Genomic DNA, 22,934 nt, shown 5'->3' with positions numbered 1-22,934 from the left:
GCAAACCAACCATAAGCGCAAACCATATACATTCAATGGAAGTCAAAAGCTATGGAAATCGAAACCCAAGTAATCGTAACTGCTGTGCAAACCATATAAGACCTATTGAAATCGAAATCAAACCATACGATAACCTAAGTGTAAATAAAATGAAAAGAACAGTATACCGGTTGAACGCAGGGCCCATCCGCGTTCCAGAGGTACACTGGACTATATTCGACCGGCTGTCAAATCAATATACGAGACACAAATCGGAACTGTAACTGGTTCTTAGTATTAAGTTTCAAAAACAGAGTTTTTAGAATGATACAACGATTAACCTCCTATCCATTACTCGGACTGTATTTACATAACCATGTCATTTCGATAATGAATGTACATTCGGAATTTGGCTGTTGCCGCTTTTATTACATCGAGCTTTTCAAAATGTTTCTATCCTAACTGATCAAAAAGAACAAAAACTAAATCAAAATAGAATGAGTTGTTGTTTCTGCCTTTGTCGCCAGTGTGCCATGCTTTGACCTGAGTTGACCGCGCATGTAGGAGAGTTGATCCGGCTGTAAGATAGGTGTTTGTCCATGCTTGGACATTCTACTTTTCATCCATGCCTTTCGTTCTCGCCCAGCTGTTGTGCCACATGTCAAACAATGAGCTAATTACAGGATGTTGGAACTTCTTGTAACCATTTCACCAAAAATTTCTAATTCTTCAACATAAAATCCCTAAATCAATTCCAATGCATTTTAATAACTATAAGACTATTAATAATTAATTTTCAAGGATTCTAAGGAATATATGATGAAAAGGAATGGGTAAATGATGTGTTTTTAGGAGGAGAAAGGGGTCTTGGGATGATACCAACAAAGGCTTAAGTGTATTTTAGTAGATATGAATAGAATGACTTCTCTTGAACACACTGGTGACACTGAATGGAGTTGGAAACATTGACCCCAATATGAAAATGGAGGCTTTAAAAAGGTATAATGAACCAAAAGGCAAGCAGACTTCCTAACCCAACAACAACAGAGATGAAGTGTCTTTTTCAAGAGAGACTCGCTACCGTTAACAAGTGGAGTACCCTATTTTTCCAAGTTCCCCCACCATTGTTGGTCAGTACCTCCTTATTTTTACAATCTTTAGGAGGTTAACATGTGCTCGATATTGAAGTTCATCATTCAGATGAATCGCTCTGAGTATATTTAACGAACCCTGAGAAAGAGTGGTTCGGTCTCATCATCTTCGACGATTCCATCACTGTTTGATGTTTTTATGAGTCCAGTGAAGGTTTAACTCGACATACTTTTCATGTTTAGAGAGTTTGAGAAAGAGGTGAAAAAAAACACTCCATATGTTCCTTTTCGTAGAGAGTCCCTTAAGTCTGAAAAGGTAAAAAATTATACTCAAGAGAACCTCTTAGTCATGTTCGACTAAGGTATTCATTTTTCATAGTTATTTTATCTCATTATGGAAAAGGGTTAAACTTATCCTGAGTAGACGTCTTTTCATTTACTTTAATGAGTTTGAAAAGACAAGTGCTCGACAATATTTTCATATTTTGGGAGTCTGAAAAGAGCTAAAAGAGGACTCCTACTAGAAGAATGAGTGGTATAAAGGGTAACAACTAGTTTCGGTCATGATGGAACTGTTCAAAGCATGAAGAGATCAGGAGGTTGGCTAATAAAACCACTCATTGCATTTGTTCCCCATGTAAGGGTAAAAAACAACCAAGCGAAAGTGTATGATTGGCCAAGCATATGGTGACAATGGAATGAGAAAACTAAGACTCATCTCGCAAAATTAGGTTGATTAAAAAAAGAAAAAGGATAGGGTGAGGATGGATTCATTTTTACACAATATTGAAACATGAGAAAAACTATGTTTGAGAGTGGTTTGATTTTTACACAAGCTTGAAATAGAGAGAAAATATGGTTGAAATGAGTTTGCATGCCCTCGACATAATGACTGAATTCGAGGCACTTGTCCCCCGAGCTTCATTTCATTCACCTAAGTAGACTATTGGTTACTAACAGGGGGATGAAATTAAAGTTCATTTACAAGATCAAGTGAAATACTCGACTAGGAGTTTACAACATCTAATCAAAGACTCCAATTGTAAGGGGATATGTTTCATATTTTTAATGATATTTACACAGGAAAAGAACTCTACTCATAGGATATTGTTTCATTTTTTAATGATCTTGACACAATAAAAGGAACTCTACATCAAGAATATTGTTTCAATTTTTAAGGAGCTTGACACAAGACAAAGAACTCTGCTCTAGGACCTTGTTTCATTTTTTCAGGAGCTTGACACATGAAAATGAACTTTGATCTGAGAACCTTGTTTCATTTTTTAATGAGATTGACACAAGAAAAAGAACTCTGCTCTAAAATAAAATCCTCCAAAATACCATGGCTTCCAATAGGTTCTCATCATATGGAATAGCAACACTCTGGAAGGGATACATATCAAAGGATCCAATGGAAAGATCAGGCTCCAATTCCCTTAGTAAATGATTCACCATCCCACCTACTAGATATAGGTCAAAAGAAGTTGAGAAGATAGTGAAAGACTCATCTTCATCAATAGGTATGTGAATGGGATAGGTTGCCACATAATTAACCCTTGGCAGGGAATATACCACTTGCAAATTTGGATATCTTAGGGAAGTAGGATGATTGGAAGTCAAATAAGGACCTTCAAATGAAAGTTGACCAATAGTCACAATCCTTCCATCATGTGGGAATCACTTCACTCTAAAGAGTGTAGACACAACAACATTCATAGCATAAACATAGTCTCTCCCCAGGAGAAAATTAAAGTCCAAAGGGCCCATGACAACCATAACATCACACATACGTTTTTTCCTCCCAAGGTAACATGAAACTGAGGAAGGATCCCTAAGGGTTGATTGGTTATTCTGTTAAAAGCTAACCGTTTCGGAGCAACAAACACAAGCTATGGGAAGCCCAAAGCTTGCCAAGCAGTGGAGGATAGAATACTAACAGAATCTCCCTCATCTCTAACAATGTGATGGGTGTTCTTGTCATAAGCCTTTACCATTATCTTAAAAGGCATGTAAGAAGGGAGACGAGGTTTTGTCAATAGACTCTAATCAAAGGTGATGTCTTGTTCCCTTTGAGGGGATTTCGAGGCAATGGGAGAAATTCCCCCTTGTCTGAATCATAAGAAACAAGAAGAACCTGAGAAGTATGATCCTCACTCTCTACGGGAAAAGTAAGATCGGCTGAAGGTGGAATCAGGTCAACCATTTTCTCAACCAATGGTTGGTTGGGAATAGACTCATGGGATTCACATTTAGAGAAAGTGGGATTGATTGGATTCAGATTCTGCTTAATCACTTCATCAATTAGTGGATGATTGGATTCAGATTCTAATTAATCTCTTCATCAATTAGTGGATGATTGGGAGAAATATTTCTATAAATGGTCAGAATACAAGGCTCGGAAGCTATAAGGTTTTCCAATTCTTTTGAGGTGTCATACATATAAGGAAAAAGGTGAATAGGATGATTCCCTTCACATAACCTACAAGGAAACTTGGCTTCACCATTTTTACCATGGAATTTAATATTAGTAGTTGAGTGGTTATCACTAGAATGATCTCTAGAAGCTGATGACAAATGCTGATGTGAGTCTATGGACCACACTTCTAAAACTTGTGGAATATGAGAACATTCTCTAAGAAAGTGGTCACCCTTACATAACTTTCAAGGGAATTTAACTTTGTGAGGCTGATTGGGAGGTTTCTCCATACTAGTTTCATGGGTAATAATGGTTGCTTGATTTCCCCCCTACTTAGTTTGATTCTCCTTCTTCATCCTTTTGTTCTTCTTCTTAGCTTCCTAGTTACTAGAATCAAGAATTTTACCAGACGAGGAGGAAGAAAGAGATGAATAAACAACAGGTGAAGAAGGAAAAGGGTCAACTTTAGGATCAACTTGAGGTTGGTATTGTTCAGGTGAAGGAAACTTGGTTGAGGAGCAGTCTGGACATTCTGAACCATAGGGGTTGAAAACAAACAAACTACAAACCAATGGTAAATTCGGGAAGGGAAAACATTGCCATATAAGGAGCACCAATATTTCCAATAGGAGGAAAAGGAATAGGATTGCGGTTAGAGGGGTTTCCTTGATTGGTAAAATCAGGAAGTTTTTCCATTAGTCTCAACGTAAGATTCACTAAGGAGTTGTTCCATGGTAAGGATTTCGTTCTGCGATCAATAATTGATTTTAGAAATTAAAGACACAAAATAGAACAAATGGGTAGCTAGTCAAAAGGGTTTACCAAGCAACTATGAACTGCAATATACCACCTTGGTGAACCAAGGATTTACGTATGGGAAGGAAATCTCCCCAAACGTTATGTTAAGTGTATCACAGTGTATAAGGTGGCTGACTTAGTTACCTATGGATGGATAAAAACCTATGGTGGACTTCCAAAGTATACTCAATGGTACGTGGAAGTGCAGTCCATAGTAGTGTTGTCTAATGCATAACCATTCGATGAGAGTGTTCCCATATACTTATCATTCATGGAGCACCATCCAATATACCTAGAGGTACGTGTAGAACGGTCTAATACACTTACAAACGTGGAACGAGATATCACCCCCGGAATGTAATGCTGACAATAAATGATAGCTCCTAAATTTAAATATGTCGAAACATGTATCTATCCTAGACCTCTATGTGTGTCACTAAGTTTCAAATGTTCCCTAGGTTAATTGAGAGGAATTTTAGACTTTATCTTGAATTATGTTCAGTTTTCAAGGCTCAAAACTCGATGTCACCTGAACACACCTATGATGCAACTAATATGATAAAAAAAATATCTTTTCATTTTCCTTTTAATAATGAAAGGACTAATTAAGTAGGGGAAGAATAAATCAATGCAACAATCAATCCCCTCAACTTCACTATTCCAATCAAAATTAAAGCCCTATATGCAACGCAAATTTTGGTTTTTCTTTTCTTTTATTTTAATGTTTCAAATGCAAAGAAAAATATGAATGCAAATTGATCGGCGACGAAAAGAAACCACACAGACTTTGACTGTAATGTAAAAGTTACTTTTCAGATTCAAAAATAAATCTATGCATATAAATCTGAATTGACAAGAAGAAAGAAACAAAGAAATAAAATCTTATCAAAAAAGGTGATTACAATCAGAAGTGATTAACACTCATACACAATTTAGCTACCCCAGGAGATTGAGGGGTTTTTTTTTTTGCAAAAATGAAAGAAAAAACACTAAAAAATTGTTAAGAAATTGAAGCAAACCTCTGAATAATGACCAAAGGAAAATTGACTCAATTTCACAGAAAATAAAATTTTGTGTTGGCTTCAAAGAGACCAAAACACACTAAGAGACTGAAGGAAAATAAGATGGACCAAAGCAAACGAGAGAGCAAGGCATAAAATGAATTTTTTTACATGAAATAGGGGTCAACACGGGTGCATATAGACTACCAGTGCTCTACAACGCAGGTACTGAGAAGGCCAGGGTGCTATGAAATGCTCTATCAACAGACCAGGGGGTGTGCTAATCAGGGGAAAGGGATATTTTGAGAGAACAAGACATCTACAGCTCAATGAAGGGTCTTCCTAGGGTCTATTATTAATTGAGTAAGACACTGAAGGTATAAAGAAGAGGTAAAACATGCACTAAGGACAAGGAAACCACCAAAGGAATACACTGATCCCTAGTATGGTCGCCAATTTGTTATAAAAAATCTACGACTGTGGACATAAATGTCTTCCCTAAGTTTGGGGGACTGACCTTAAACAATAGAAAGAAAGGATTATAATGTCTGTCTTAAAGTAAATGAAAAACGGGATGAAGACTGCCTGGAATTTGTCACAATCTTCGCCCCTTTCTTGGTTTGTACGCCCCATTCCTAGATTCGATCGCTATAATTAGAAAATGCACAATCAGACAACACAATCCAAAGATCTACGACATCTATGTAGCATAATTCAATCACATCATTCAATAGATCAATGTGGTATTAAAATATATGAATAACATAACATCACATATAGGAAAACAATGTACTCCTTGTATTAATAGAAATGGAGAGAGTTACAACCAAGTATAGAGTTGACCTTATAGAAGAGATCCTCCAAGTTGAATTGTCCTTCCTTGTCGCAAAGTGTGCCTCTATGTCACCCTAATGCATGGAATAATGACTCTCACAACAACAGCGTGAGGGTAGAATCTATTTCCAAAATCCAACCCCTAGATTTAGGATGGAAATAAATATATAGAAGAGGATGGTAGAAACGTTGACAGAATGAACATGCTACTCCAAGAAACTACCACAGAAGCTTAAAGTCTAACATAGCTTAGGAATTCTTATCCATTTACCAATATAGGCTTGAGATCCACTCTTGATGGGAGGATGAGATCAAGAGATACGGGGTGAAGTCTCCAAGGTAGGATAGGATAAGATTTGATATTTTCATCCAAGGTAAATGGTTATAATAACTCTTGGAATCTTCTCAAAGAGGAAGCTTCATGATTCTTTTTATTTTCCCCGAATTTCTAGAATCAACACACCCCCAACAACCTGCTGGTGATCAGCGCAAGTCCAAAGAGGGTCAACTTATTGGTGATCATCGCAAATCTAGAGAGGGTCAACCTGCTGGTGAACACAGTTTGGTAAGGAAACAGGGTGTGTTGGTCCTTAAAATTAGTTAAATGATGCAGTTAAAGGTAGAAATTCAAAGATTAGGGAAAGTCATGCTTAGGGCTTTATACAAAGGTGATGACAAGGGGTAAAATGAAGTTGATTGATCTAGTTAAAAGGCCTATTGACCAGATGTGACAAAATGGCCTATAACATTTTTTTATGTATGAGGGGATTGTAGTATCCTTTCAAAGTTGCAGCTTGATAAATCATATGTTGGATCCTGTTGAGGTAAGAGTCTCTTGTGGGTTGTAACCTGCAGAAAAATAATGGGAGTTGGAGCTTCCTTGCATGTTGTAGTTTGCAAAAAAAATTGACGTAGTAGCCTCCTGTAGGTTGGGGACTAAAAAAAAGAAGATGTGATAAGGGAATAGGAGATTGCCTTTACATCACAACAATAAACAAATTGTGATTTTCACCCTTTATGGGTTTCCACTTATATCTGGTGGCTATTTGCGTTTCTGTTATGTGTTGATGTGATTCTTTTGGTTTACTTATTACTTGTTTTTTCCATATTAAATATGATGTTCATTATGTGTCAATCTTCTCATTTAATAGTTCAGTTAATGAGTTTAACTAAAATCAAATTAATGTCCATAAATGGACTAAACTGATTCATACCCCCCTCTCAGTTTAGTCAAGTTTTCATCAGGCTATTGTCCCATGTTATGCATGGACATGGAGTGAATCCATGGTCGTCAAATGTATTCGATGGACATAATCCAAATAAAAAGATGGTGGGAAACATATGGGCCTATGAGTAAAAAATCTTGGAAAAAAATATAATTAAAAAGAGGTAACAAATATAGGTTTACAAGGTATTTTTTGATATTATGCAATTAGTTTTGAATATTATAAACTTTTTCTTCCATTTAAAAGGAATACATATTTACTTGAGGTTCATAATGTAACTTTTCAAGCATCTTGATTTTGTGTTTTGGCTAACATATATAGAAAATGCTTGAAATCCACCAAATATTGTTGCTATGTCATGGTAAGAACAACTTTGTATAAAGGTAAATAGTTAATTGTCACGACTCTAAATCCATAATCTCAACCATTTTTTTTAAGAAGTCTATAGGATCTACACTCAAAATTTAATTTCTTACTTATATTGGCTTAATGTATAGTTTTACATTAACATCATTTTTTTACATAAGGAAATCTATTTGATCCCTTAATGTAGAGCATAATGTAATTAAACATTTACATCTGAATGTTCACCTTAATGTTATAAGTGTCATTATGCCTAGCAAGTTTTCCTTCTAAACTCCTAGTTAAATAATATTAGTGATAAATAGTCAAGTTGTTATTATTATTATTTTTCATGTACAATTATATTCATAATCAATGAGTTATCTTAATCCATATCAACAAATTAATGTGAAGAATGATGAGATGTCATGGGTTAAATTTTGGTGAAGTCTCTCTAAATCTCCAAATCAATAATATGTGTTGCATTCCAATAACATTTATTATGAATTTATTTATGTAATGTGAATTAATAATTATAAAGTTTTTCTCAAAGACTTTTTTTAATTTAATTTTTAATTTCTATATATATATATATATATGAAATTTAAATGTTTAGTTTAATAGTTGTCAGTATATCATTGGGTATTGGGCTAGTTCTATACTAATAGGTCTTCTAGCCTAGATACACTAGTCTATGCCAAAGGGGTTTATTAGGTATACCATTCATGAATGTAGAAAGCCATCCCTTGGGTTTTTATGTGAGGGTTTCCTTGAAAGAAATTGGTACACATCCACAAATATACACACACAAAATTAAACTCCAAGTACAACTCAAGAGATTTGAGTTGTCCTTTTCAAGTTGTGATGACCAAGAAGGTCATGAGGCCAAATCCACCTAGTGTAATTGTTCTTTTTAGACATTTAATAGAGATGACATACACACAATGTGAGGAAGTACCCCACATACACACAACAAAAGAGATTAAAACTCAACTAATTATTTTCATTTTTATTTAGCATTTTGCTAGTTTAATGCCAACATGTGCTTATAATTTGAATTTACCTCTATAAGATGCACTAATTTAAGTGGATAAGATAATTAAGAATTTCATTCATATATGTGAGGAAGCATCTCTTATATTTCTCTACAAGATATTTTAATATGTGTGTACACATGAATTTTGTTCATATTTAATTGATATTTTATTTTTATTTTTTTAAATTATGCTTTGCATTTTAAACATAAGATTATAAAAACATTTCTATGCATAATGAAAATGTCATTTATTCGTTAAAAAAACACTACAAAATGGTAAAAATTTAAACACAAGCACTTGGTCCAACCAAACTAAGTACAAGGAAGGATAGTTTTGTACCAACTTTACCCATTTCTTATTCATTTCTGGTTTCAAAATCACTTCTTCATTGTTAAATTGATTTCTTATTTATTTTGGTATATTAAAGAATTATATTCAAACTTATATATATTAAAGAATTAAAATTGCAAACATACTGCTGCACTAAAATATTTTGTAATATAGTTTATTGTTTTAAGGCATAGATTTACCAATTCCATAAATTATTTGAGTGCATAGTCCAACTTTTTCTTCAATAGTGAATTATGTACTTCTAAAATCTCTTTTAAACGTACAAATGTCCGGGTGAAATGGCTATAAAAGAAAACTGGCATTGAAACATTGGTAAGTGCACCATTATTTAGGGGGATGTGATCACAGAGTCCAATATTTACTATAATTCCCGTATTGTCTGTTCAGCTTTCCCCCTTTAATGTCCCCCCAAAAAAGAAAGGAACGTAATACTTTGTTTGTTGTGCTATGAGTGTCTTTATCCTATGAATCCTAAATTTCTGAGGAGAATTAGAACCTCAAGTGGAAGACAACGACGGTTTACACAAAACATTGCTTAAAAAATTGCACACAAGTAGGAAATTTTATTTTCTAATCAAGAGGAGGCGTGCATATTGATTTTAGTTCATGGCATGTAGTACAAGAACTCAAAGAAAAAGTACCAGAACTCGCAAAAAATAGTATCAGAGGAAAACAAAAACTACTGAAATTTTATCAGTGGAAGATTTTTATCCAGGATTCAAAGCATAATAATTTCACCCATGGAGTTAGAAAAGAATTATGGGAAAATTCACCCATGGACGAATAGTTATATGAATATGGGTAAAAATGAGCTGGAATAGTGTATTGAACGATAAGTCATACCTTTCGAAGGAGAGGATGCGGAACAAAATCAATGCAGTCGCTAGGGCAGTGTTTCACTTTTCTATATAACAGGGAGCCTTCAAATTTCACGTTTCCAGCCTCCTGATCTTCTATTTCATGGATTATTATATGACTTGAACCGTTCTCGCCATTTTTTAAAATATTATTTTTTTATCTATTATTAGTCTTAAATTTCAATAATCCTGGATGGGGATGGAAGACCTGGGAACGCTGGGATCTGTGGGGCACCCACCTCACCACCTCATTCGATGCATTTAATTGAAGTGTGGCAGTCTTAAATCACGCAATGGAGAGTAGGGACAATGATACAAATGATGGGCGTGTTGTATAAGAGAAGGTTACTCGGCAAATACGTTAGCTATTCATGTTTGGGTATGGGTTATCACTTGAGGGGAGAGGCTTTGGATATGTTTCTGTAAGTTGGCATTTTGTTTGTGCTAATCTGAGTATGGAACTCTGAGGCGGAGGACATAAAAATTGTAATGGAGGAATGTAGTGGGTGTGAAATTGGCACAAAGGTTCAGAAAAAAAGAATTTGGAATCGAGGGACAGTGGCTTACTGTCCCTTTAGTCAGAGTACCTCCTCGGTGGTGTCTTTGCATGGGGCTGGCAAAATTGGCATGCAAATCTACATTTACGATTTTGTTAAAGAGTTCTTGGGTTGTTGCTTGGTTGTATTGTTTAATTATTACAATTGGTATTCACTTCTGGGGTTGTTGGTCGTTGCGATGCGTTTCTTCATGAGAATGGAGATTTGAGACAGATAATTGTTCAACCATGTTCCAATGTCGCATTACGACAAATATTCTTTCAATATGAAAATCAATCATGATCAACCATATTTCATCGTTAATTGTGACAAAGATTGTCTCAATACAAAAAGCAACCATGGTCAACCATGTTTGTTTTAGGGTTTATAATATTTATCTTAGTATACCTTGGGTTTAATATTATTCCCTTGGATTTTTAGTATATCCTTATATTTATTAGTGTATTGGGTTTTTAATATCAATCCCTTGGGTTTATTAATCTAAGAGTTCATTTTCATTGAATATAATATTATTGATAGGGTTTATAATATTAATCCTAGTGTTTAATATAAATTCTTGGAATTATAATATTAATAATTGCTTATGTGTGTAATATTAATCTCAAAAATTTATAATATTAATCTCTTGGATTCTTAATATTAATTCCTTAAATTTTTAATATTAATCCTTTAAATTTATAATATTAATAATTTGTATTTAATATTATTTAATGAGAATTATAATATCTTGAGTTTATAATATAATAATCCCTTTAGTTAGCTGCATGTTTGCTGTTGTATAGTTAGTCCAATCGATTTGAGGTTCATCAACCAGTCGTGGACATTTGATTGATTATTTATCCACCAAGGACCAGTGAACTTCAAGGAGAGCTGACAATTTAAATTCAACTCGGAGGCGTTCCAACTGAGCAAAACGTGTTTCGGTATTATTAATAGTACTGCGACGTCCAAACAACTCAGATGGCGGCAGTCCAGCCATAAGAGTAGCAGGTGGAAAAGTCCATCACAGCACAATATGGTCTCAGCTTTAAGAAAAATATATTTTTAATTCTTTCGTAGTGATAGTAAATTCCGCTCAATCACAAGACAAACTAAGAATGTTCCGTCCCAACAATTTTATATATTATTAGATTTTGGAATTATCCGGTATCTAATTTATTTTTTTGAAAATGTAGTTTTTCATTATTAAAATTATATAATGGATTTACCGTCTTCCAAAATATCGTTTTTTGTTATATTTGAAAGGTAGAACTACAGTAACCAATACATGTAATTTTAACCATTGTTTAGATTTTTACTCAAACGTCTTAAACTTTGGACCCCTAAGTTAAAAATGTCATCTTCTTTCTCTGTATTATTAATTATAAATTTAAATACAATTATTTCACATTTAAATTTATTTTAATGTTACATAAATTTAGATAAATTTAAATCATGTGCAACTAATTTTTATTAATAATTTTAATTATTATATTGATATCAGATTACATGATATCAAAATTGTTAGTATTATGGCAAATGTGTTGTCTTTGATGGCAATTTACTTGACAAAGATGTACTTGATGTGAACATGGTAATAATATGATGGTCATGGAACTAATGCAGCTATCACGAATATTGGTACAAATGTTACAGTGGATATGGAGAGAGAAATGACAATTTAGTGACAGATGGATGACAAATGTAAAGATTGAAAACTATACGTGGTTCCTGTGAAGAAGGGTCACGTACATAATCTGAACCATGAAAATTTGGATACTAGGGGTCATGACCATGGTATTGGCTCATAGTAATTGGGGCGATGACATTTAATTGATCTCGTCAACAAATGCTAACGACATTACCAAAGGATTTACCTAAATTATTGGCCAAGGGAAAAGCTATATAATGAGATGGAGATCAAGGTGTTTAGCGTGCAAGTGAAGTGGTTTGTTGATGTTTGATTTGATCTGGAACAGGTGTGCACGGGTGAGTAAGGAGATGGCTCAGATCTGAAAGATTTGAATACATGATGAAATATATGCTTGTTTAATGTGTTTATTGCAAATGTTTAAGTAACTAACAATGCAAGATCTATGGCTATAATAATGTTGTGATCTAAATGTGTTTTAAAAAATCTATAGTTTTCACAGTGAAGTATGTGGAATGTGAGTTGTGTTTGCAGCGAAGGTTTGATTTAGTAATTTAAGATATGTATGTTGGTTTGCTTTTGGATAGTCGCATACATACGCGAATCTGTTTATTTTGAGTCACGTATATATTCTCAGATTTGTTTTTTAGTATGTTGAGATATCTACGCAGGTGTTTCACATTATAAGAGCAAACATACGTAGGTTTGTTGAATAATAGTCATGTATATATTATGAGATAGATCTGTTCAGGGTTTGCAGTGTTGTTTGATGATGATTGTTCTTGAATTATGTTATATGTTGTTGCTTCTCATTGATGTCTTGATATAGATGGTTTCTATCTGCTATGGTTTCGTTGTGCATTAATCTCATCTAGTTACAGTGGTTGATTTGGTATTTAGTGGGATGATGTTATAGTGATTCAATTGGTTCAGTGATTGTATTTTAGATTTAATATTCAGTTTGGCATTGAGCATAATGTTGGGTGTGGGTCCAATGTGAAAATATGATGAAACATTTCCTCCATGTTGTTTGATGATTGTTTGATAGGTGTATCCATTGAGAAACATTCTAAAACGTGGCCCACAAGGTAATGAGGGTTGCAACCTTTAGTGAGGGGGGTAGGAGCTCTCTTCCTGTAGGAGTCGATAAATGAAATTAGGGGGTTGCAACTCCTTTCCAATGGGTTTTGGAGAATGAGTGGAGGTTGTAGCCTCCTGTGGGTGGGTGTCTGCATATTGGTAAGAGTTTTCACCAGTACATGATGTAATGAAGTTTTTATTTATATAATAAGAAAGAAGACAAGGATGACAACAACGATGGTATTCTCCCACATTGGGTTTCCACCTAAAATCCCAATGTTCTATGTGTGTTACTTGTGTGATGTGATCTTTACTGCATATTGGATGGTTAATGAATTAATAATGCAATTGTTAAGTTAACTCACTAATGGAAATTATGAAAAATAAGTAAACTGGATATACATTATTTTCCTTCAATAAAGTCACATACACATGCTGCTTGCATAAAAAATAATAGTGTGCAAAATTTAGAATATGAAATGAAAAGTGGAAGTGAATTAAAAATATTAATTCACCCTCCAAGTATTTTTCCTAACAATTGGTTTCAACGTAGGTCGCTCCAAAAGGTAAATTAGAAGAAAAGGATGGACACTTGAGATTTTAATATAGAGATTTGGATAACATTCTTATTAGTCAAAGGTCTCCCCCCATTAAATCCAATCTTGGTTTTCATGAAACTGTAAAATGAGAATCAAGCTCAAAAGCTAACAAATCAAACTCGGAAAGACCTGATAAAGAGATAAGAAGTTAACCAGATCAACATCGAAGGAAAATAAATTTTCAAAGCACATCACTTTCTCCCAATAATAGAAAAAATAATTGATTCTTTCCTAAGATCAATGGTATTCAATGTCTTATCTGTCATAACTTTAGACACTTTACAACCAATTGCAAAAGCAGATTCATAAAAAGATAATGAGCTCCCAAGTACTCAGGTTTATTTAAGGGATATTATTTTTCTTGAAACATGTTTGGTCACAAATCCATTAATTATGATAGGAGGGATATGAAACAAAAATAGTATGATTCCTCTGCTCCCTTTTCTGGTCATATAAGATATTATGCTTGTAACAAGTTTGGGCGTGTAGCAAAAGAATGCAGGAACAAGTCAATGGATTCACACAAACAACAATTTGATTTTCTATGAGGCAAGCAACGAGACAAGAATATTGTTACAAAAATGCCTGAGAAAGATGGATCCACCAATAGTTCTCATATTAAGAGAAAGGAAGAAGAACAAGTTAAATGTGGCCTTGATCTATGTTCATTTGAATATGAAGATGAATGGTACATAAACAACGAATGTTCTCATCACATGTGTGAATATAAGAACAAGCTTAAATCTCTGAAGAAGAAAAAAAAGATGGTAAAGTTGTTCTTGGAAATAATGCTCCAACAAAGGTTTTAGGAAAAGGTAGAGCCAAACTTGACAAGTATACAAAAGAAACAGATGCATTATTAGTTCAAGGGCTAAATAAGAATATTCTAAGTGTAGGTCAAATAGATGATAAATGACATATAATTGTGTTTACATCAACTAAATGAAAATTTATAGAAGAAGACACTGGAAAGTTTATAACAATAGGATTAATAGATGCATAAAAATTGTGTGCTAGCAAAGAAGAATTCAGGCATAAATATAAGAGGTACAACTCTTGTTCTTCAGATTCAGAGTAAGAGAAGATGGTCTCCAATGCAGTTTACTTTTCTTAATGCAAACTTCTAACAAATACTGCAGAAGTAAATGCGAAGTATATAGCCTCATGGAAAACAAGTGATGATCATGAGATCCACAGGATCAATGGTATATGATCTCAGGGGAGCTATGCATATGTATCTTGATGATTCTCTATGTTGTTTTGATATTATTTTGGTTATGTTTATATTATTAACATTGTACCTAATCAAGTAAAAATAAATAGAAATAGACATGTCGAGTTCACGGGGGTGGTGGTTATGAAAAATCAATATTTTATGTTTTGTACACATTTCGCATGAAGGACAATCACATGTATACGCGTATTTTGATATATACAATCACGTATGCTTCTTTGTGATGAAAAAGGAGTGGCACAAAGTCAGGGGGAACTTGTTATATGCTTCCATCAGTGATTATTGGTGTTAAGATTCTGATAATTTATTTATTGCATATTGTCAATAATTCCCTTATATTTTTTAGGAATGATGTTGGTTCATGATGAGTTTATGAGTTGTTGCAAAGTCTTATATTGCTACTACTGAAATGGTTCTTTGGTGCATTTGCTGATTGCTGAGATAGATATAATATCATAATTAATAGTGAAGAGTTGGCACAAGTTTACGGGGAGCATTGTCTATGCTTCTAATAGTTCGTTATATGGTTGAAGATACATATGTTGTTGTCATTATGTTATGAGTGATGCCAACATGTTTCTTTAGTTTCATTTGGTAAAGTTGTTAATGGTGTCCTATCCTTGCTAAATCTTGAAGATATGTATGCTAAAGATGTTGGTTGATGATGTTGCTGATCATTTAGTAATTTGTGATGCCAGAAGTACTCATTGTTTGCACATATATTGATGCATGTATATGCTACCTATGATGTTATGGTTCAAGAGATTGTTTGAAGATTGCGGCTCTTCCTATATGTGGAGAGAGCATATTGACCTTGATGACATGAGGTCAAAGGGATAAGGTATTGATAGAGCTCTATTGCAAAATCTTGTGCTTCTATCACAGTTGCTTGATGATGCTTGTAAGCATTGCATATTTGGTTAAGTGATTGATGATATTGGAAAGATTGATGCTACACGGTCTTATCTGCCTGATGATATATTACTTCTTGGTGATGAGGATGCTTATGATGTTATTTTATGTTGTTGCTTCGAAATGATTATGTTGCAAATGTACATTTGGAGCATGATGGTTGCTGTTGATTATCATGGTTTTTCTACAAAGATAATTCATTGTTGAGAGTCTTTTTTATGATTATGGATGTCATGTATGTCTCTTGATGTAAAGGTCATGAAAAGACCCATGTTGTAATCATTGTAAAATTTAGCCATATATGAGCTATTAGTATCAAGTCATGCTATGTGTGTAATCCCATTATTTTGGAACATTGATGTCAAATTTAGGTCCAAAATGTAAACCCAATATGTTGGGTGATTGATTTAATCATGGGAGAATAGAGTCATTGGTGATAAGAAAGGTCATATTTGTTTGAGCCATAAATCCTTTTACTTTATTGCATATCTTCAGAAAGTCCAACATATGCTCAGGGGGAGAATGGTCAATATGTAGATTTTGTGGTTAATATCAGAAAATCGGACTTATAACAATGATTACTACAAGGGAAGTACTTCATTCAAGATAGTTCCATCATTTTTCCTTGATGTCAAAGGGGGGGAGAAGAATTGGTGTTTTGAGAGGTGTTTGGAAAGAAGACTTGGTGTTTGCATATGTGTTTTGCAGGTGATTTTCAAATACCAAATTGGTTGCCATCAAGTCCAAAGGGGGAGATTGTTGGCATTACGAATAATGTGTTATCCTTGAAGGCAACCTGCTTGACAAAGATGTACTTGATGTCAACATGGTAATAATATGATGGTAATGGAACTAATGTAGCTATTAGGAATATCGGTACGTATGTTACAGTGGATATGGAAAGAGAAATGATAGTTCAGTTACAGATGGATGAGAAATGTAAAGATTGAAAAGTATATGCAATTCCTGTGAAGAAGGGTTGCGTACATACATAGGTCTTGTGAGAAAAAGATGCGTACATAATCTGAACCATGGAAATTTGGATACCAGGGATCATTATTTGGTATTTTCCCATATTAATTGGGGAAGAAACATTTAATTGATCTCAAAAAATACCAATGACATTACCAAAGGATTTACCTAGGGTATTGGCTAAGGCAAAAACTATATGAGATGGAGATCAAGGTGTTGAGTGTGCAAGTAATGGGTTATTTATGTGTGATCTGAACTGGAATAGGGGTGCACCCGGAAGCAAGGAGAAGACTCAAATCTTAAAGATCTAAAGATATGTTAATATATATGCTTGATTGATTTGGTTGTTGCAAATTTTTAAGTAGATAATAATGATGGATACGTGATTTTAGTAATGTTTTGATCTGAATGGGTTTTCAGAACTCTGTAGTTTTGACAGTGAGGTTTGCGGAATGTAAGTTCTATTTACAGTGAAGGTATGTTTCAATAATTCAAGATCTGTATGATGGTTTTCTTATGGATAGTGGTGTACATACACATATTTGTTTCTGTTGAGTCGTGTATATATTCTGAGATTTATTTTCCAGTATGCTGAGATCAGTACGTTGTTGTTTCACATTATAAGAGCATATATACACAGGTCTGCCAAATAACAGTCACATATATATTATGAGATAGATTTTGTCAGGGTTTTCAGTGTTGTTTGATGATGATTTTTAATGAGTTCTGTTATATTTGTTGTTATCTGTCAATGATGTCTTAATCTGGATTGTTTATATCTTTTATGCTTTGGTTGTGCATTGACTTTATATAGTTGCAGTGATTGATTCAGTATTCAGTGGGATGATGTTACAATGATTCAGTTGGTTCAATGATTTTATTTTAGATTTAGTATAGACTTTGGTATTGATCATAATGTTGGGTGTGGGTCTAGTGTGAAAATATGATGAAAGGTGGCCTGCATGTTTTGATGGTTGATTGACAGGTGCATCCAGTGTGATACATTCAGAAATGTGGACCACAAGGTGTTGAGGTTTGGAGCCTTCAGTAATGGAGTCAAATCTTCCTTCCAGTGGTAGCTGGTAAATTGGTCTAGGGGGTAGGTGCTCCCTTCCGATAGGTGCCAGTAAATAAAGTCAAGGGGTTGTAGCTCCCTTCCATTGGGTGCTAGAGAACGAGTGGAGGTTGTAGCCTCCTCCAGGTGGGTTCTAGTGTATTGGTAAGATTTTGCGCTAGTACAATATGTAATGAAGTTTTTTTATATAATAAAAGAAGGAAATACAGACGACAACAACAATGGTTTTCTCCCATATTGGGGTTCCACCAAAAATCCTGGTGTTCATATGTGTTGATGTATATATTATGATTTATTTTCTCTTTACTGCATATTAAATGACTCATGAAATTAATAATGCGATGATAAAGTTAAACATGAGATGTAAAGTATAAAAAATAAGTAAACTGGGTATACATTGTTTTCCTTCACTAAAGTCGTGTACACACGTTCGTTGCATAAAGAAAAGTGGCATATAAAATTCATAATATGAAATGAAAAGTTAAAGTGAATTAAACCCCCGACACCCCCTACCTCACCTCTACCCCTTAGTATTTTTTCTAACAAAAATCTTTTGTTGTGGTTTGTTAGATTGGAAATATTAACAACAAAAGTTAATGTCTTTTAACCAGATACATACAAAAAGATCTATCGACCAAAATTTAGATTATGCAATACATTATGTCATAGTATTGGTAAATTACAAATGAAGTAGAAAAGCCATAAGTTAGCAGAAACCATCAAGAAGATGTGGAAATATCAATAATGCATGGAATGACTTGATTGAGTAGAGGTGTGAGGTTTTTTTTAATTAATTAATTAATTAACTTATTTATTTTTTATCGCAGAGGAACCCAACAACCTGCCTAACACTAGTAAACCTTTGGGGGTTTATGACCTCTCCTCAATGTTGTAAACCGAGCTCGCTATAGGGAGGATTTAAACCTATGTTCCCTTGTTTCTAGGATTAATTTTTTTTTAAATTTAATTAACACTTAATAATATATTTATGTTGTCGATAGGGTCTTGGATAGTCAGTGATCATGTGCTCTATTAAGGAACTCCTTGATGTGAAGTCACTAATTCTCCACCCAAATTGAGGTGATATATTGGACATGATGATTCAATTCTCCACCCAAATTGGGGTGATATATTGGACATGATGAAAATAAAGTCATACCAAACTTACACAAAAAAATAAATAATATATTTATATTATTCTCTCATCATTTCTTAATAAAATGTATTAATAAAATATATTTCTTAATAAGATGTATTTCCACAATCAAAATATTCAAACACGTTCAGGTTTCTTGAAAAAGAATCCTCAAATTTTGACGAGAAAATCCCTTAAAAAGAAAATTGCCATTGCAATGAAAGCGTCCCTTGGTGAGACAAAGCCAACTAACTTAAGTTTTGATTTCACTTCAAAAAAATTAGAACATTGCAACATAACTAAATCTTATAATTCCAAAATAAATCTGCTGCAATTCAATCGAAAAATATGACTAGGAAAAAGGAAAAATTTTAATATATAAATTGCACTACTAAATTATTAATTTAACACGGTCTTAGATTCATTTAAAAAATTTTAATGGATAAGATTTGTTAATCCATATTTTGAATAGGACGTGCGCTGTATACGCTTAATTTGTACTCCATATTTTGAATAGGACTGGGCCTGCAATGGAGAGATTTTTATCCTGAATAAAGTTTAGTTTAGTGGCCATAAATCTGACCAGCATTTTCGCATTGCACGCACACCACGATCATCGCAATTCCATATCACGACCCTCCTCAATAAATTGTGACAGTGACTGATGTCGGTGGCGGAAAACCTTTATAAATTTAAGCCTCTCCGCTGTATTCTCTACGTAGACTACCCAGTCGATGAGAGGTCTATCAAGTCTCCAGTTATAGGGTTCGTCATGGCATTTCGATATGTTTCCGTGAATGTTATATTCGTTGCATTTGCGTTTGCATTCATTCAATGCACCACTGCTCAGCTCAGCCCTACCTTTTATCAGAATACATGTCCCAATGTTACCAATATAGTGGGGCAGGTCATCCAGCAAGCTCTGCAAAATGATTCAAGGATTGCGGCCTCTCTCCTTCGTATGCATTTTCACGATTGCTTCGTTAATGTAAGTAGAAATATGTCTCTTTATTCACTAGATTTGTCCTTAATTCATCATCTGTCTGTTTATTCAATAGATTTGTATTCAGTACAGAGATTTGTAATACTGATATTTCACTCACTCCTTGATTTTAAGGGCTGTGATGGATCTGTTCTGTTAGATGACACAGCAAATTTTACTGGCGAAAAGACAGCAGGTCCTAACAACAATTCGATCAGGGGTTTTGACGTTGTGGACAACATCAAGGCAGCAGTCGAGAGTGCATGCAACGCAACAGTTTCTTGTGCTGACATTCTTGCCATTGCTGCAGAGCGATCAGTCGTACTGCTCTGTAAATCTATCATAATTAATGACTTATAAGCTTGTGATACTGTGTTAGTATAATGATTAATCCAACATTAAACACAACATTATGAATATCCTTTATAACATTCTTCTAAGTTGAAATATATTCAATAGTATGACTGATCTATGAAGCCTGCTAACATGATAACTGTCTGCAACATGCTGCAGTCCGGTGGTCCATCGTGGAGTATACAGTTAGGAAGACGAGATAGCACCTCTGCAAACCCAACTCTTCCCAACACAGCCATTCCTGCACCAACAGACAATGTTTCCACAATTATAGCAAAGTTCCAAAATGTGGGACTTTCTGTCACCGATGTAGTTGCTTTGTCAGGTATAGCAACATTCTTATCTGCAGATGCAAGCTCACATTCCTTTCCATGGCAAAATTTGTTAGTGCTTTTATTTTTCACATGCATTGGTAAAGGGTAGTTTCCAATTCAGCTAACTAGTTTGGGTTGTAATTTCACAATGATTTTTTTTTATAAATGTGTGAATATCCATGCAAGGAAATCAGGAACATGGAACATAAATTTAGAATTGAATGCAAGGAAATCAGGAACATGGAACATAAATTTAGAATTTAATTTAATTAGATTGTAGATTTTTAGATTAACTGAACAAAGTAAATTTTTTGACTTCAATCTCATCTAAAATATTCCCAAAATCTACCATGTGAATAAAAAGTGTTTTATCCTGCTGGGTCCAGGTGGGCACACAATCGGGCGAGCTCGCTGCACAGTTTTTGTCAACAGACTTTACAATTTCAGCGGAACAGGCAATCCAGATCCGACGCTGAATTCATCTTATCTATCCACCCTGCAAAGCACGTGCCCACAGAATGGTAACGGGAACACCCTAACCTCACTTGATCCGGGCACTCCAAACACCTTTGACAACAACTACTATACAAATCTCCAAAACGAAATGGGGCTGTTCCAGTCAGATCAAGAACAGCTTAACACAACGGGAGCAGCCACCATTTCTATTGTGAACGACTACACCAGTAGTCAGGCTGATTTTTTCTCCAACTTCTCCAACTCGATGATTAAGATGGGAAATATAAATCCTCTAACTGGAACAAGGGGAGAAATCCGTCTAAATTGCAGGAAGGTCAATGGGTAGCATATCCCACTATCGCTTTGTTTGGCCTGTTTCCACTTTTGTCAAAGTCAGTGAGAGCAGTGCCATTCCGTTTTAAAACATAAAAGTTAGAAAGGGAAGTAAGTGCGGATTGAATATTTATCGGTAGGAATTAATACTATTTTTTTTTTTATATTTATATTTTTAAATTTAAATTTAAATTTATATATTAAATTTTATAAGATTTTGGATTGTATTAATTTTTAATTTTGGATAACTAAATAGTTAGAGATGAAATCTATTTTTCATATATATATATATATAAAAGAATAACAGAGAAAAAATTATGGGTTATAAAGACTTGTAGTTAATAAATTATGAAGTGTAAATAGAGAGTTTTACATCTACTTTATATTAATTATTAATTCTATTTTTTATTTTGATTTATTTTTTAAAATAATTTATTGTTGTATTTATTTTTTATGTAATTTGATCTAGTCAAAATATTTACACTATAAGATATTATAATATCTCTACTATACTAAACTCGACACAATAATTCATAATGCTACATGCATTAAATAAACTGCTCTGATAAACTAAAATATTGTTTTTAATATTAACATTTTGTTATATATATTATGTTAAAATATTGTTTTTAATATTAACATTTTGTTATATATATTATGTTATCCAGTCGATAGAATATATATGCCTTGTATGGAAATAGGTCCCTTGTCCCACAAACAAGAGAATCTCAGACACCATTTTAGTCTCTAACTTGATCACGACCTTAAAATTAAATAATAATAATAATATATAATTAAAAAAAACACATAAAAACTAACACTAACACTATTAAAAATTCCATTAAAATTTTTAACTTTTCAACAAATTATCAATAAATATACGAAGAATTCAAAATCCTCACACAAAAATTATCAATGAATATTTGAAGAATTCAAAATCCTCACACGATGATTATTAATGTCAACCATATCCCAATTTATATCCAAACTTAGTTCAATTTGAATCTCTGTTACGTCATTAAGTTCATAAATTGACTTGAGTGTGTCAAAACATGGTTTGCAATATGAATATGATAACCTTTATTTCTTATCAATTTACTTTAAAATTAATTAATATATTAAAAATCATTATATGTATGTGCTAATTCTATATTTTATTAATTAATATATAACAGTGATATTACAATTTAGTTTAAAATTAAATTTTGATTAATTAATCTAGATAATTAAAATAATTATTTTTAAATATTATTATATTTAATATGAAATAAATTAAATATTATTATTATTATATTTAATATGAAATAAATTAAATATTATTATTATTATATTTAATATGAAATAAATTAACAAAGCACGCAGAGTTATC

General features: G+C 33.5%; 1 protein-coding gene across 1 annotated transcript; it reads left to right on the top strand.

Moving 5' to 3' along the window:
- Positions 1-19,869: 19,869 nt before the first annotated feature.
- Positions 19,870-21,626, top strand: LOC149151171 (peroxidase A2-like). Its single transcript, XM_089438986.1, has 4 exons — positions 19,870-20,114; positions 20,244-20,429; positions 20,622-20,787; positions 21,163-21,626. The coding sequence occupies exons 1-4, from the start codon at positions 19,899-19,901 to the stop codon at positions 21,576-21,578; spliced, it is 984 nt and encodes a 327-aa protein (XP_089295112.1). The 5' UTR covers positions 19,870-19,898; the 3' UTR covers positions 21,579-21,626.
- The last annotated feature ends 1,308 nt before the right edge of the window (positions 21,627-22,934 follow it).

Source organism: Pinus tabuliformis, chromosome 9 (genome assembly GCF_031772625.1).
Source record: "Pinus tabuliformis cultivar Carrire ecotype Pingquan chromosome 9, CPIR1, whole genome shotgun sequence".
NCBI classification, from domain to species: domain Eukaryota; kingdom Viridiplantae; phylum Streptophyta; class Pinopsida; order Pinales; family Pinaceae; genus Pinus; species Pinus tabuliformis.
This window is presented reverse-complemented; position numbering and strand designations above follow the sequence as displayed.

Coding starts and splice junctions, on each gene's coding strand:
- LOC149151171 (XM_089438986.1), top strand. CDS start 19,899: ATGGCATTTCGATATGTTTCCGTGAATGTTATATTCGTTGCATTTGCG. Junction 20,115..20,243: donor TTCACGATTGCTTCGTTAAT/GTAAGTAGAAAT, acceptor CTTGATTTTAAG/GGCTGTGATGGATCTGTTCT. Junction 20,788..21,162: donor CGATGTAGTTGCTTTGTCAG/GTATAGCAACAT, acceptor TGCTGGGTCCAG/GTGGGCACACAATCGGGCGA.